Consider the following 15,955-nt stretch of genomic DNA (forward strand, 5'->3'; position numbering starts at 1 on the left):
ACAAAGCAAAAATTTGTTTAGTTTGTAGATGACTCAAAAGTGTTATACCTCATAAGGAAGAAAGAAAGGTATATTTTTAGACAAAACTATATTATGCCATTAATTCTCATATCAGGGTTACAACAAAAGATAAAAAACAAAGGAAGGAAAAGATGAAGGATGATAGGAATTCATGATATCCATATATATTTTTCAACAAAGTTTATCTCAAATTTTGAGTGCTCTTGTTTGGGGAAAATAGATTATTTAGGGGAGATCATTATAATGTAAAAACCTCACCAAGGTATACATACTGCAAAGAGTTTTCATCTTAAACAAATAAATACATATATTTCCTATTTCGTATTATTTTTGGATCACTTCTGGGTGTCAGGCTTCAGAGTACAAATCTGTTCAACCCGCCTGCGAATCTCTTTGGTCTTCACACCATAGACAATGGGGTTAAGGGCAGGAGGCACAAGAAGATAGATGGTAGACAATAGGATATGGACATAGGGTGACACATGTCCAAAACGATGGCTGAAGAAGGAAAAAAAGGCAAGGATATAAAACTCCAGGAAGACAAAAATATGGGCAGTACAAGTGTTGAATGCTTTAAGTCGTGCCTCTTTCTGGGGAAGCTGAAAAACTGCCTGAAAAATTAGAATGTAGGAGATGAAGACAAAGATCATGTCAAAACCCAGAATTGCAAAAGCTACAAAGAGCCCATATGATTTGTTAATATGGACATCTTCTGCAGCCAGCTTGACCACAGCCATGTGCTCACAGTAGGAATGGACAATAACCACAGACTGGAAAAGTTGCAGTCGTTTAAGTAGAATGGGTAAAATCCCAACAAGCACCATTGCCCGGATTGCCACCATCAGTATCGACTGAACTAGAAAGAAAGGTGTAAGGATGGATGTGTGCCTCAAAGGATTACAGATGGCAACATAGCGGTCAAAGGCCATGGCCAACAGGATGCCAGATTCCATACCCTGCAAGGCATGAATGAAGAACAGCTGGGTAAGGCAAGCATCAAATGCCATGGAACAAGAGCCAAACCAGAAGATGGCCAACATCTTTGGAACAATGGCTATACAGAGACCTAGGTCAGTGGCTGCCAGCACTGCCAGGAAGATGTACATGGGTTGGTGAAGACTGCGTTCCATAGGGATGATGATTAACAAGAAAATGTTCCCTAGCAGAGACACTAGGCATAAACCAAAAAAGGGAAATCCAATCCAAAACTGCACATGCTCTAATCCAGGGATCCCAATCAGGATCACTGTCTTTGGGTTCAGATACGACATGTTGGTCGATTCCATCAGGTTGGTAAATCCTTTCCCCACTGACTCCATTACTGATTCAGAAAAAAAAATTATAGATAGGAAGAAAGAAGGGAATTTTCCTTACCATTTCTCCTAGAGCATGAAAAACATGATGAAAAGGTGGCCACATAACTGAACCTTTGGGAATCCATTTAAGTCAGTATAAGAATAGAATGCTTGGATATCTTTTTCCAAAGTCATTGTGGGTGTTTGTAGGCGAGGAAGGTAAATCCAGTGTTTATCACCTAGAAATTGTAGAAATGCTAACAGCATTGATCTTGCTGGTTAATGAAATGTTCTCAGGTGCTATCACAGATGACTAGCTTTTTTTTGTCTATATCCACCTCTTAACTTCAGACACACTTCAGATTAGGCAAAATTTCTCTGTGACACTTAAAATTGTAGACTAGATCCATAATTTCATAGCCTTGTTCATTTTGTTCAAAGCTCAGAATCCCCAGATAGTGGCAGCCTTTCCAAATCTTTCCATTTTCCCTAGTATAGGAAGCAAAATACATCCCCACAAATTTAACAAATGGACTCTCAGATGAGGGAATGAAGAAGTTTGTTCTTTCAGCAAATATTGGTTGATATGCCTATGTGCAGGCTCATTATCCCTGTTCTTGGAAGTGATGTGGAGTTGCTTTTATCTGTAGTAGAGGAGCATATTTGACTTAGTAAGACAATTATGGTCTGTTCGATTTAAACGTGGTTGTGTAACAGAAGAGGGTAGAAGGTGATGTAAGTACTCACAGATCTTATAGGAGATAAAAAGTTGAGAAGATTGGAAAAAAGTCAGTTGAATTAAAGGCACAATCAATTAGGATAGAATAATAACATATATAAACTGACCTATTGGCTAAACCCTGTAACTTAAATATTTTGATGCTATTAATGTATTTCAGATACAAAAGGGTAGGGTTGGCTGAGGCCACACTACTATTTATAATGATGTCCAACCTAACCTAGGTGCTTTCTTTCATTTTAATGTTATGAGTTGGCAATAAAAATAAATTGAAATGAAATCTCTTATTATATTGTTTCACTTCATACTCACTTCAAACTTCTGATATTTTTATAACATTTCAACTCTTTTTCCTTAGAAATCTATTCACTAAAGCTTAAGAAACTATATACTCCCTTTTTTCTTTTTCATTGACCATTCTACAAGCTTAACATCATTCAAAAGTTTTAACTTCCTTATGATTTTGTCATAGTCAAATACATTGAATAGGGAGTACCACTATAAATGGGACTTGTGTATTTTTCTTTAAAGGGAAACTAGAGGGATTACTGCTGTAAAATTATAGAAACAAAATTGACAGGTTCACAGTCAATAGAATATATACACTTGGTTATAACTTTAATGTCCCCAATGTAATAAAATACTTTAAAAGTTGATGAAGGGGAGATTTTTTTATATGAGCTTTAGTAGCTATATTCATCAGTAGACTATATCTAAGGCAATAAAGAGATATATACTAAAACAATTAGAAATTTTGTGAAAAGAAATTCCCTTCGCTGACCATATAAAATGAGCCTTAGAAGGGTGATTTCTCTAGAAGTGATGGTAATAAATATGGATATAACTTGTTATTGTGATATGAACAATGTGAGACTGATGTCCGACTGCCTGTTTAGGCCTGCCTAAACGGGCACTCGGACATCCCTCGAGGGGTTCCAGATTGGGGAGGGTGCAGGCTGGGCTGAGGGACACTCACACCTGTACATGAATTTCATGCACCAGGCCTCTAGTAAATATATAATATATCACCTTATATATTATAAAGTATATGTATATATCTATCTATATATATATATATACACATCATATATATGTATGTAAGTTTTTGTATATTGTGATTTTTGACATCTTAAAATACCTTTCTCCCTGGGGAGAGACTGCCCCTCCTTATCTGGTCTAGAATATTCTTAGAGATAGCAAAGGTCCCAGCCAGGAGCATAGCTGTGCTGTGAAAACAATCCAATCCATACCCCCTTTTTCTGTCCATGCACTCCAGGAGGCAATAGTCCTCTGCTTTAACCATTTTAGTTACCAGGCAAGTAGAGGCCATTCCTGTACTCAAAGTCCACCCAAATTATTCAAACTAGCTAATCCTAAACTGTTTGCACTTCTCTACCTTGCCTTTGCTGTGGACACCCTAGGAAAGGCCTTGGCTTTAGCACCCTAACTCCCCCACCCCCATCTCCTTCTTGTGTCTCAACCCCCATCCCCATCACCCTATCATCTTGGTGGTTATTTGATACTGCAAGGCCTGCTGTGCCTCCTGTCTTTAGGACCTGTTGGTTTAATGACCTTATTTTCCTGATCCTTTCTTCTGTCTTTTCTTGTGGTTGCATCTGACTGATCTCTCATAAAAGCCAAACCAACCAACCAACAAACAAAAAAAAGTTTTTAAAATCATGGGATAGAATTTAAAAATATAACATAATTTAATGCTGGATCTACATATTTACCTCACATGGAATCTTGTCCACATTACTTAAGCCTACATAACTATACATGGGAATAATAATATCACTTAATTCATTGAATTATTGGAAGGGCTAAATAAGTTTATACATGGCCCCAACCAGTTTGGCTCAGTGTGTAGAGTATCAGCCTGCGGACTGAAGGGTCCCAGGTTCAATTCCTGTCAAGGGCATGTACCTTGGTTGCATGCACATCCCCAGTAAAGGGTGTGTAGGAGGCAGCTGATTGATGTTTCTCTCTCATGGATGTTTCTAACTCTATATCCCTCTCCCTTCCTCTCTGTAAAAAATAAATAAAATATATTAAAAAAAAGAAGTTAAATTTATATAATAAATAAATAAATAAATAAATAAGTTTATACATAAAAATTCAGTGCAAAGTATGGAAGAAATTATTTACTTAATTTTTGGTAGCTAGTGTTTGTCAGAACTTTTAGAGAACTTTTGTGAAGACAGAAACACATTACTACCTTCTTAAGGACGTCTAAAACAAAATTCAGAAATGAGGAAACTTTCTGAAGAAAAGATAAAAAATCCATGAGATGATGAAAATTCTGGAACAGAATAACTGTCCTCAATTTGATCTATATGATTGGACATTCATGTAGCAGATGAAATGACCTCTAGTGATGTGGAGACCTTGGTAGAGTCAACATACTAGTATTTCACTTATTTAAATTGATTTAGCCACTTCACCTGAGAAATAATCATATTCCCCGTAAATGTCTTACTTGGTAGATGGGAAACATGTGAATAGGGAAACCAGTTTTCTGAAAGTGTTTAGATTTTTAAAAATAGCTTTTAAGACATCAAAAGCAGGCATTTTATGCAACTTGTCTTTCTACGGTAATCAGATCAGAAAGTGTTATTTGCCGGACTCCTTGAAAGAGAAAGAAAAAGGAATAAAAAGAAATCTTAAATGGAGATGGAGACAGGGTAAAGTAAGAAACAAAAGAAAAGGGGGAAAAACAAGGACAAAAAAACAAACAAATGAGGTTTTAATGCCCCAGATAAAGAATAGACTGTATTTCAGGGGACAAGATCTGAGTTGTAGTTACAGTAGCAACAAGACCAGACACCAAAGCTCTTTAAGTAATAGGATGCTTCTAGCTTTGACTTATTTTTTTTAAAAGTTCTCCTGCTCAAACTGCAAACACACACACTTTCCAAACCACAAGATCATCTCCTCTTATTTTTAATAAATTAAGCAATGTTATAGCTATTTTGTAGGCAAACAGAAGAGGAAGCTGAAACCTTATTTTCATCTTGCCCTGCCACTAATTAACTGGAATGTGCCAGTTCTGAGTTTTCTTCAAATATAATTAAGAAGATTGTAATAGATTATCTTTGTATCTCTTCTATCTCTAAATGACATGAGTATAATCTATCTTCTTACTTATGATAAACTTGAATAGGCAGGAAAAAGGTGACTGCCAAAGGAAAATTTTTGACTGAGAGATGCAGAATCAAGATTATTTAATTCACTGCACTTTCCACTTCTGTCAAAATTTGCTGCAATTAGCCCGGCCAGAGTGGGTCAGTGGTTGAGTGTCAACCTATAAACCAGGAGGTCATGGTTTGATTCCTGGTCAGGGCAAATGCCCAGGTTGTGGGCTCGATCTCCAGTGTGGGGCCTGCAGGAGGCAGCCAATCAATGATTCTTTTTCATCATTGATGTTTCTATCTCTCTTCCCCTCTCCTTCCTCTCTGAAATCAATAAAAATATATTTTTAAAAACTTGCTGCATTTAGAAACTCTGAGCAATACACAGGTCCCAATTCATGGAGAAGAAACTTACCCAGAAAAACAGATAGCTGGCTAGAATGTAGAATCAGTGGATGGAAGAGCCCTTTTCTGCCAGGCTTTAGGTTCTGAAAGGTATTAGCTACTAAGTGTCTCTCATAGACTGTCATTAGCTGTTGCTTTTCTTGGCCTTAGAATCTTATCTGATCCCAGTGCAATTTTCAGACCTTGCCCTAGAGAGGTCATTACACTGCTGAAACCCAGCTCTCTTTTATAGGAGAAAGGAAACCCTTGCCTGCAGGCAGGTAGCCAGGAAACAGTTATCTCTGAGTTGATTCCAAGAAATAAGAACCAGGAAATCTCAAATTATGGATCACTTTTAGAGCAAGGTGAATTTGAAATCATTTGAAGTATGGGGAAAGATAATCTAAAAAAAATTTGTAGGAAAGAAGGCAGTAATTTAGTCTACTTTCTGGCCTATGGCCAGAATTGGAGCTTAGGGAATAGAAAAGATATTTATCTTTATAAATATAATGTTACTATTTTATATACATTTATTCTATATTAATATATAGGGAGAAACTTGTAGCTACTAGAACTTTTACTATAATTACTCCCACTAAAACTGTACCATATAATTGAAATTGCTAAAGGAATCAAACTTAAATGTTGTCACTATAAAAGCAAGGTAAATATGTGAAATGATGGATGTGTTAATTAGCTCAATGAGGGAAATCCTTTCTCAATGTACATATATATCAAATCATCATATTGTAAACTTTAAATATTTTATAATTGTACCTCAAAAAAGCTTATGACATAATTGTCTACATGGAAAATACCAAATGTTCTACAAAATTCTCCAGGAACTAATGATTGAGTTCATCAAGATACCATGATAAAAGATCAGTGTAAAAAAATCAATTATATTTCTTTATCAATGAGCAATAGAAAAATCATAATTTTAAAGTATATTTTAATAGATCAAAAAAGAAAAATACTTAAGTATGAACCACAAAAATGTATAAAATCTACATGTTCAAAATTTTAAGATTTTAATAAATGAAGAGATTTACCATGTCCATAGATTTAAGAATCTATATGTTTATAGTATAAACTAGTGTCCTGATGCACGGATTCATGCACATTGAAAGGAAATTAATTAGAAGAAATATTTTAATATCGCTATTCACCCTTTCTCTATAATAGAAGAGTCAACCAAATTCACGATCCACAATGACAGATAGAAACACACACGTGCGATTGGCGCAAATGAGAGTTCTATATGTATCGCAAGTCAACTTAGCCTTTTATAGATATAGAATAAACTTGCTTAATTAGACCTGCTTTCTGATTTAGCTAAACTTTTTCCAGCCCAGTGAAGCACCCCAACTTCTCTTTCAGGTAATTGTCAGCAACACAGCAGTAAATATCAACACAAAGCATATTATTATTGTAGATTACGCTGGGAGAACAAAGGGTAAAATATTTAACTGCAGTAGTGTTTGATTATATTCTGCACAGTGAGAAAACCTGAAGTCATTTTCAAGGTCCACCATTTCTTACTTCTTTTCAGTCAAGTCAAGTTTCTAAGCTTTCTAAATCTCTATTTTCTGGCTAATGAAAAGAAAATAGGATTCTACCGAGTGTCCGATCTACCTACTCCAAGACTTCTGTGAGGATCAAATGAGATGAGGCACATGAAAACATTTCACAAACATTTGGTTAAAGTGTAAAATGTTTGCAACTGGCTATAAAGCAAGTCAGGTTCCTGGGCTGAAGAAAATCCAAGGAGGCTAGTTGCTAGGGAAAGGAAGCTGGGTGTTGCTATGTGATGTCATTACCTGGTGCCCACAGCCACCATTTCTGGGCTGGGCTGGGCTGTGGGCCACATTTTGCACAATGAGGTCTTGGCAGCATTGGCAGCCATTTGGTGGTGTGTTGCTCCAGGGTGGTGGCGGGGCCTGTGTCCACTTGAGGGAAGCCGAGTGTTGGTTTGTCGGCGCCAGCTCTGTGGTGCTGTTTATTTTTAAATGGCCAGTGCACATCATGGCAGCTCCTGCATTGAGCATCTTCCCCCTGGTGGTCAGTGCACATCATAGGTACCAGTCAGATGGATGGACACTTAGCCTTTTATATATATACTAGAGGCCCAGTGCATGAAAATTCATGCACTGGAGGGGGTGTCCCTCAGCCCGGCCTGCCCCCTCTCACAGTCAGGGAGCCCTCAGGGGCAGGAGGTGACACGGCGATCAGGGGAAGGAGATGCCCCCATCACACTTCTGCTGCTGCCACTGCTAGCAGCCCAAGCCTCGGCCAACCCTGGTTACCTGAGCCTCAGATGGCCCTGGGCAGCTGGGCAGCCAACATCTGAGACTTTCCTTTGCCTCAGGCTGACCCTGGGCAGCTGGGGGGCAGAGGGCCGTTCCAGCCACACCGTGCACCTGCCACCTTCCCCCTGGCGGGGCTGAAAGGACTGGGGGACTCCGGTGGGGCTGAGGGGACTGGGCACCCCCATCTTGTGGCTATGGGCGCCACCATCTTTGTGATGGTGTGACAGTCAATTTGCATATTTCCTCTTTATTAGATAAGACAAGCGGGGAGGAGGTCCCTCAGCCCAGCCTGCACCCTCTCGTAGTCCAGGAGCACCATGATCGATCGCCTCACAGAGGAAGGCCCTGCCAACCTGCCTCAGCATCACCAGCCAGGTAACCTGAGCTTCCCTCTTTGGGGTGATCATGGAACCTCCCCAAATTGATTGCCCCGCCGGCCGGTGCCCTGGGCCTCCCTCTGCGAGGCGATCATGGGGCAATGGCGGGGCCCCCCTGACCAATCACATTGCACTCGCCTTGGCTGGCCTGGCACCAGCACGTGTCATAGTGTGGTCGTCCAGTCGGTCGTTCTGCTGTTTGGCCATTCGGTCGATTTGGATATTATGCTTTCATTATTATAGATAAATTATTTCCAAATTGATCTATAGGTTTAATGCAATTTAATATGTGTATCTTTGGTCTGTGTCTTATCCTTCTCTTAAATGTGTTTTTAAGAGAACAGAAATTCTTGATTTGATACAATCCAATTTGTTAATATTTCCCAAAATTATATTTTTATTTTCTATTTAAGAATTTTTTTATTATATTAAGATCATGAACATATCCCCCTATAATTTCATTTACAGTTTTATTATTTTTCCTTGCACATTTAGATAGAAAATAAGTCTAGAACTGACTTATTTTTAATGGTGTGGGAAATGGAAAAATTTTCCTTCTTTTCCCTCTTTGTTGTTCTGACTGAACTAATGATTAGCTTGACATGAGACATATTAACAAGAGAAAAATAACAAAATTTTATTTCTTTTGAACATATGAGGATTCTGTAAGAATATGGTAAATCAGTTGAGGCTTATATGCCATCTTGAGCTAAGGAGAAAGGGAGGGGTGGAAGTGAATAGTGGTTTGGGACTTTAAAGTGCAGAAAGGCAATTCACATGGAGATGAAAAAGAAAATGTATAGTAAAACATATGTGAATGAAAAAGGGGTTCTATGTAAAGCAACCTCACAGGTAATTTTTTTTTTTAATCTTCACCCAAGGATATTTCTCCATTGATTTTTTAGAGAGAGTGGAAAAGAGAGGGGAAAACAGAGAGAAATATCGATGTGAGAAAAACACATCGATTGGCTGCCTCCTGCACAAGTCCTGACCAGGGCTCTGGCAGAGGAGGAGCCTGCAACCTAAGTACATGCCCTTGACTGGAATTAAACCAGGGTCCTTTGGTCTGCAGGCCAATGCTCTATCCACTGACCCAAACTGGCTAGGGACCTCACAGGTAATCTGATCATAATTCCTGGTAGGTCATGATGGGTAGTCACCATAGAATATATAACTTGTTCAATAAAAACATATTTGCCTTAAGCAAGCCTTGTTCATTGTTTCTGTGAATCTAGTTTAACACGCTTTTGAAATGCCTCCTTTTCAGACTATACCTACTAAAGCATGACCCCAAAACTCATATTCTCAATGGGTTTTTAATATAATCTCCACTTTGCTTTCACCCACCCTCATGCAATCTTCCTTATGTTCCCTCCTGAACCTCAAATGCATAAAAGAAACTGCAAGCTATTACTCTCCAAAGCATTTTTCTCAGTCTGTTGAGATCTTGCTTCCAGGCATATTCTCTCTCTGAAATGAATAAATATTAATTAAAACTCTCTAACAGATTTTGACATTCTAATGTTGACATATGTTTTTGTTGGACCATCTTTAACAATGGGACACAGAGAAGACTTTGATCGAATGGGCCTTCTAGGCTCCTCACTATATCTATCACACACTAGTTCATATTAAACTGTAGTTATCTATGATGACAGCTTCCTTGCTGGAGCGGGTCTCTAAATACTTTGAGGCAGTTAAGGGGAAGGTCAATGGTTTTTCCTGAATCTTTTGTTTTTTAAAAATAACTAGCTTATTTTTAAATATCTCACATAGGTATATTTTGGGTTGGAAAACTCTGCTCCCCCTCAGTGGTGTGAGGTTGGAATCAAGGCTAACTTTTCCCCATATGAATATTTCATTTACTCAGCATCATATATTGAATAGAAAAAGATGTTATTCTCTACTACATCTAATAGCATGTTTATCATAATTAGATGACTGTTCATGTATGATCTATTTGCAATTTTATATATTTTACATTAATCAGCTCTTTTTATGTCAAGACTACAGTAAAATAATGAATATAGAAGTTCAGGTGTGAGATTTAGTGTATTTTATCAAGTTTACTTAGTATAGTAGATCATTACCTAGTAGGTTCCCTGGCCAGTATGGCTCAGTTGGTTGGAGTGTCATCCCATACACCAAAAGGTGGTGGGTTTGATTCCTGGTCAGGGCACATACCCAGGTTGTGGGTTTCATCCCTGGTCTGTGTGAGTGGAAAGCAACTGATTGATGTTTCTTTCTCTCTCTCTCTCTCTCTCTCTCTCTCTCTCTCTCTCTCTCTCTCTCTTTCTTCTTCTTCTTTTCTTCTTCTTCTTCTTCTTCTTCTTCTTCTTCTTCTTCTTCTTCTTCTTCTTCTTCTTCTTCTTCTTCTTCTCTCTCCTTCTCTCTCTGTCTTCTCTCTCTCTTCCTTTAAAAAAATCTAGCAGGTAAGGTTCTTGTTGAACAGTTAGTTTTTTTTTTTCTTTCTGAGGGTAGACTTTGTGAAGAAGAATAGAATGGTTTGGTGTTTTTCAAAAATGGTTCAGTTCCCCCTCACCCTGCCAAAAGCATGAGCATATTTTTCTGTGATATCATTCAGAGGACATAGTGAGCTCCTGGAGACAAAACTCAAAATTGTAGGACTCAGCAATGACTGGGTCCCCCTAGAGTTTATCTCTTAGGCTTGCCTACACTAAGCCTCTAGCAATTAGTTAATAACAGTTCACTTTCCTGCCTTGGCACTGTTTCTTATGGAGATTTCTGCTCTATTAAATTGTGATTTTTCTGTTTTCACTTATTGATTTCTTTAATTTTGGGGGCAGCAGATTTCCCTGTCTTACAGATATGAGAAGAGTTACTGATTTTCAAATAGTTCTAATTTTTACTGTTAGGGCAAAGTGTCAAGTTCCAACTTCTCACTTGCTGAACCGGTAAACTGAAGTCTACATCCTGGTGTTTTAATTCATTCTGACATTCTATGTGTTTTGACCAGAGAGTTTAAAGCATTTACATTTAAATAGCAAGGACTTGCTATTGCCATTTATGTGTTCTGTATGTCTTATAACATTTTTGCCCCTCATTTCCTCCCATACTGCATTCCTTTGTGTTTAGTTGATTTTTGTAATGACACTTTCTGACTCTTTGTCATTTCCTTTTGTGCATAGTCTATATTTTCTTAGGAATTACACATAACATCCTAGTCTTATAACAATATACTTAAAATTGATAGCAACTTAGTTTCAATCACATATAAAAAGTTCTACTCCTTTGGAGTTCTACTCCCACACTTGGTTATTAATGTGACAAATTACATCTTTATGTATTGTGTACCCATTCACATAGGTTTATAATTGTGCTTGTGCTTTTGTCTTTTGAATTCTGTAGAAGAATAAGATGTGGAGTTATGAACCAAAATTATGATAATGCTGGTTTTTCTATTTGTATATGTATTTATATTTACTGAAGAACTTTATATTTTTGTATATGTTTGGGTTACTCTCTAGCTTCCTTTAATTTCAACATAAAGGTCTCCCTTTAGTATTTCTTATAGAGTAGGTCTAGTGGTAATAAACACCTTTAGCTTTTGTTTTCTGAAAATACCTTAATCTTTTCCTCATGTTTGAAGGGTAGTTTTGACAGATACAGGATTTTTTATCTCCCCTCCCAAACACTTTAAATATATCTTTCAACTCTCTTCTTTCCTGAAAGGTTTATGTCTCGAGTTGATATTTGAATGCAGTTGATGTATTTAAGAAAAAAGAATGTCTTCTGTATCTTTTCAGTTCCCTTTAGGATTGGTACTCTTAACTGGTTGATAATTACTCAAAATACTGAGGGATAGCTATAAACCCAAGGGAATGCACAGGTAAATTACTATCCCTGAAATTAGGAAGATTATGAATTACCAATAATACAAACATTTCCCCTGCTTCCAATGACTCCATAAGGACCTGTTTGTGTCAGGTGTTATTCCTGCTTATCCTCTGAGATTACTACGTTGATGTTTCTACATATAGAAGCTCCACTTTTAGGTTGTTTCTTTGCTCTGAATCAGTTTCTCTCTGAGCTAATTAAGGCTATTATGAAGCTGGAGAGGGATGCAGAGAAAGGGATAGTTTGAGTGACCTAAATAATTTTTTAGAGTATGTGGGACTCCCTCAAAAAGCATCTTTTTAATTTTACAACTGAATTAGATTCAAGGGAAGAGATATAATGCTTTGAAACAGAGGAAATGCACATTTCTCATTCTCTATGGATGAAATAAATACAAAATTGGATTCTAGGAAACAAAAGTTTATTTAAGGATATAATAGAAGTAAAAATGATCTCTCAATTTGACCATATTTCATTTTGTATGAATCTATTATGGAACAAAAATATGAATACCTTATAATGTTTGGACTCAACTACAGGTTGGTATTTTTAGGAAAAAGGTATCACATATATTATATCATGCATGTTTGTACAAAAAAAAGTGTTTTGGGAACTAGTGTATGTATGTGCGTTCACTTTATAAATATGTTCTTGTAGTGCTCCGTATTATATTTATACCTCTGACATATACTTATTGAATACCTGAGTGACAGCCTTTGTCTAGAGATTGGATTATAAAATTTTCTATTGTTTATGGGATTATACATGAATATGTGGGGCCCTTCTCATCTCACTTGGATCTATCTCCTTATAATCTTAGCATCCCAATTACATTAGATTTTAATTCATTACAACATGATTGTCTTTCCTGATGGAACTCTATTTATATTCCTTTGTTTATGTGTGTGCATATGTGGATAGATTGATGATAGATAGATAGATAGATATATCAATACCTATTCATCTATATTAAAATTCCATGGGCTGAAGTCATATATTCTTTATATTCCAATGTAAGTGCTATCTATTCAAGAATGCTGTCCTTGACTAAATTAAATTTGATTTCTTAATTTTATTTCTACATAATTCATTCTATCTTCCCATTTGAGGTAAGTTTTTGCCTTATAATTACTTGCTTAAAGTTAAAGTGTAATTATTTATTTAAAGCTAAACAGTTTGTTTTAAAAAGCCATCTTTGCATTGTCCCAGTGTTTTTCACTTACTAAAGCCCAGAAATGTAAATATAAAAACCTAGATAATATTTCTCCAGTTAATGGTATTTGGAGAAGGTAAGTGTGTTGGCATGATTCTGGAAAGCATAGGTATCTCTATGCAGGTTTTTATCGATGCCTATTATATTTTTAACAATTGGTTTGAGACAGAGGAAGTAGATTTTCCTTAAGTATTAATGGTAGTACTATACAAGTACCAAGTACTGCCTTGAGGTAGATGGGAAAAACAGGAAATTAGTAACAAGATTTTCTCTACAACCGAAGCATTTGTGGTGACTGAAGAGTCCTTTTTCTTTTTTGAACACTTTCACTTCCTGCTTCATGCTCAACTACTTTATTCCAAGGAATCTCTGTCAGGGAGATTTGACTGTTCATTGGAACTATGGGAAGAAGTATAAGGAAATCTGTTTTAGTTAGTAACTAATTTTTCAGACATCATTGGGTCTATTTACCAATCCAATGAGTAGACTTCTGTGCATAGTTTAGAATGTGGGTTTCTGGATCAACAACTGAAAAGGCACAGGTAGGATTTATCTGCACAGTGAAATTATCTTAGTCTAAGACACTGAAGATGAGAAGGTAGTGAGTGGGGTTAATGTTAAGAAATATATTATCCTTAACAATATATAGTGATATAAAAATAACTTAATATATGCCTACTTCAAGGGAATATGGTAGAAGAAAATAATAGAAAAAAAATAAACCAGAATATTTTATTTGTCAGATTAATCACAGATGCAGAGGGGAAAATGAAAGGCTGAAAATGTATTTTGAGTTAATCCTATTTCAAAAGCTATGCCAAAGATTTCAATATCATGTTCAGACAGAGAGGGACAGAGACCATTTATTTCTATTCCCACTTAAGGGTCTTTTAAATGATGTTCTAAAATTTTCACAAGGCCTCTGATTTGCTCACTGCCAGTTATGGAAAATTCACTCATATGAGAGAATTACTGTATGAGAGCTTAAAGGTGAAGCATAATAACTGCTCAATAAATATTTGTTGAATTAAGGACAAGTATGACTGCAGATAGAATATTTTAGTAGAAATGAAAGAACAAAGTAACTAATAGGTTCTGAAATGATATAAGTATTATCTTTATATATTTCTAAAAACAATAATTTGGTATGTTATTACTATTTTTATTCATCTGATTCTAATGACTTTAAATACTCCAGATTATGAATTTAAATTGTTTTTAACAACACATCATTAATGGACCTTCTGAACAAAATCTTCATATGTCTTAGCATCTGCTTGTGATCCTCTTGACATAGCAACTTTATCTTCAAAAGCACTAATAAAAGTCAAAGAAAAAATCATCATGTTTCCTCTCAATACTTCTCATCCCTCTCCTGTCACCTTCTTGCTGATGGGCATCCCAGGACTAGAGCACCTGCATGTCTGGATTGGGATTCCCTTCTGCTCCATGTACATACTGGCTGTGGTGGGGAATGTGACCATCCTGGCTGTGGTGAGGGCAGAGCGAAGCCTTCATGAGCCCATGTTCCTCTTTCTGTGCATGCTGTCAGTCACTGATCTGGTCCTCTCCACATCTACGCTGCCCCGCATGCTCTGTCTCTTCTGGCTTGGAGCCCATGAAATTGCCATTGATGCCTGCTTGGCCCAAATGTTCTTCATCCACAGCTTTACTACCATGGAATCAGGCTTCTTTTTGGCCATGGCCATTGACCGTTATGTGGCCATTTGTCATCCACTGCGCCATAGCAGCATTCTCACCCACGTTCACATCACTATAATGGGCATCATTGTGGTGATTCGGGGCGTAGCCTTCTTTTCTCCACATCCCATCCTGCTCAAACAGCTGCCTTACTGCAGGACTCGAAGAATTGCCCACACCTACTGTGAGTTCATGGCTGTGGTGAAGCTGGCGTGTGTGGACACAGGAGCCACCACACATTATAGCCTCAGTGTGGCTACAATCATCGGCTCGTGTGATGGGATTCTCATTGCTGTGTCCTATGCCTTTATTCTGCGCTCTGTATTCCGCCTGCCATCGCGCGACGCTAGCTTTAAGGCTTTGGGCACGTGTGGATCCCACGTCTGTGTTATTCTTGTCTTCTACTCCACAGCAGGTTTTTCCATTTTTACTCACCGTTTTGGGAAACATGTGCCTGCACATGCTCATATTTTTATTGCAAATATGTACCTTTTGGTGCCCCCTTTTCTCAACCCCATTGTGTATGGAGTAAGGACCAAGAAAATACGCGAACATGTTCTTAGGATACTAATGGTCAAAGTTTCTTAATTTTAGTTGGATCAATCAATAAAAGAATTGGTTCAAGAGTAAATGGAGATAATGTAAGAACAATAATTAACTGCTGTCACTCACACAAGCTGAATTGCATTTACCACCTGAAAGGTATTTTATTTATTAGATGTCTATAAATCCAAAAAATTCTAATTTAAGAAGTTATTTCAGCTTTTTTATTTATTAAACATTGGAGAACAAATTAATTTCCTCCTAGGTATGTGTTTTTTAGAGGGTAATTACAAATACAGAGTAAACAGTAACGGAAGAGGAAAAAGAAAAGTAAATAATATTAAAAAAAAATTTCCAGAGAACCTAATGATGTCCAGTATATAC

The 15,955-nt window shown here is 37.1% G+C and overlaps 2 protein-coding genes across 2 annotated transcripts; one reads left to right on the forward strand and one right to left on the reverse strand.

The window, feature by feature from the left end:
* Positions 1–356: 356 nt before the first annotated feature.
* LOC307110119 (olfactory receptor 52A5-like) lies at positions 357–1,307 on the reverse strand (the record flags this gene model as incomplete). The annotated part of the gene is made up of 1 exon (XM_079789164.1): positions 357–1,307. One exon carries the CDS (start codon positions 1,305–1,307, stop codon positions 357–359), a length of 951 nt encoding a protein of 316 aa, XP_079645290.1.
* A 13,364-nt stretch (positions 1,308–14,671) lies between these two features.
* Positions 14,672–15,616, forward strand: LOC307109585 (olfactory receptor 52D1-like; the record flags this gene model as incomplete). The annotated part of the gene is made up of 1 exon (XM_079788399.1): positions 14,672–15,616. One exon carries the CDS (start codon positions 14,672–14,674, stop codon positions 15,614–15,616), a length of 945 nt encoding a protein of 314 aa, XP_079644525.1.
* Between the last annotated feature and the right edge of the window lie 339 nt (positions 15,617–15,955).

This window comes from Cnephaeus nilssonii (genome assembly GCF_951640355.1).
Source record: "Cnephaeus nilssonii genome assembly, chromosome: 13".
NCBI classification, from domain to species: domain Eukaryota; kingdom Metazoa; phylum Chordata; class Mammalia; order Chiroptera; family Vespertilionidae; genus Cnephaeus; species Cnephaeus nilssonii.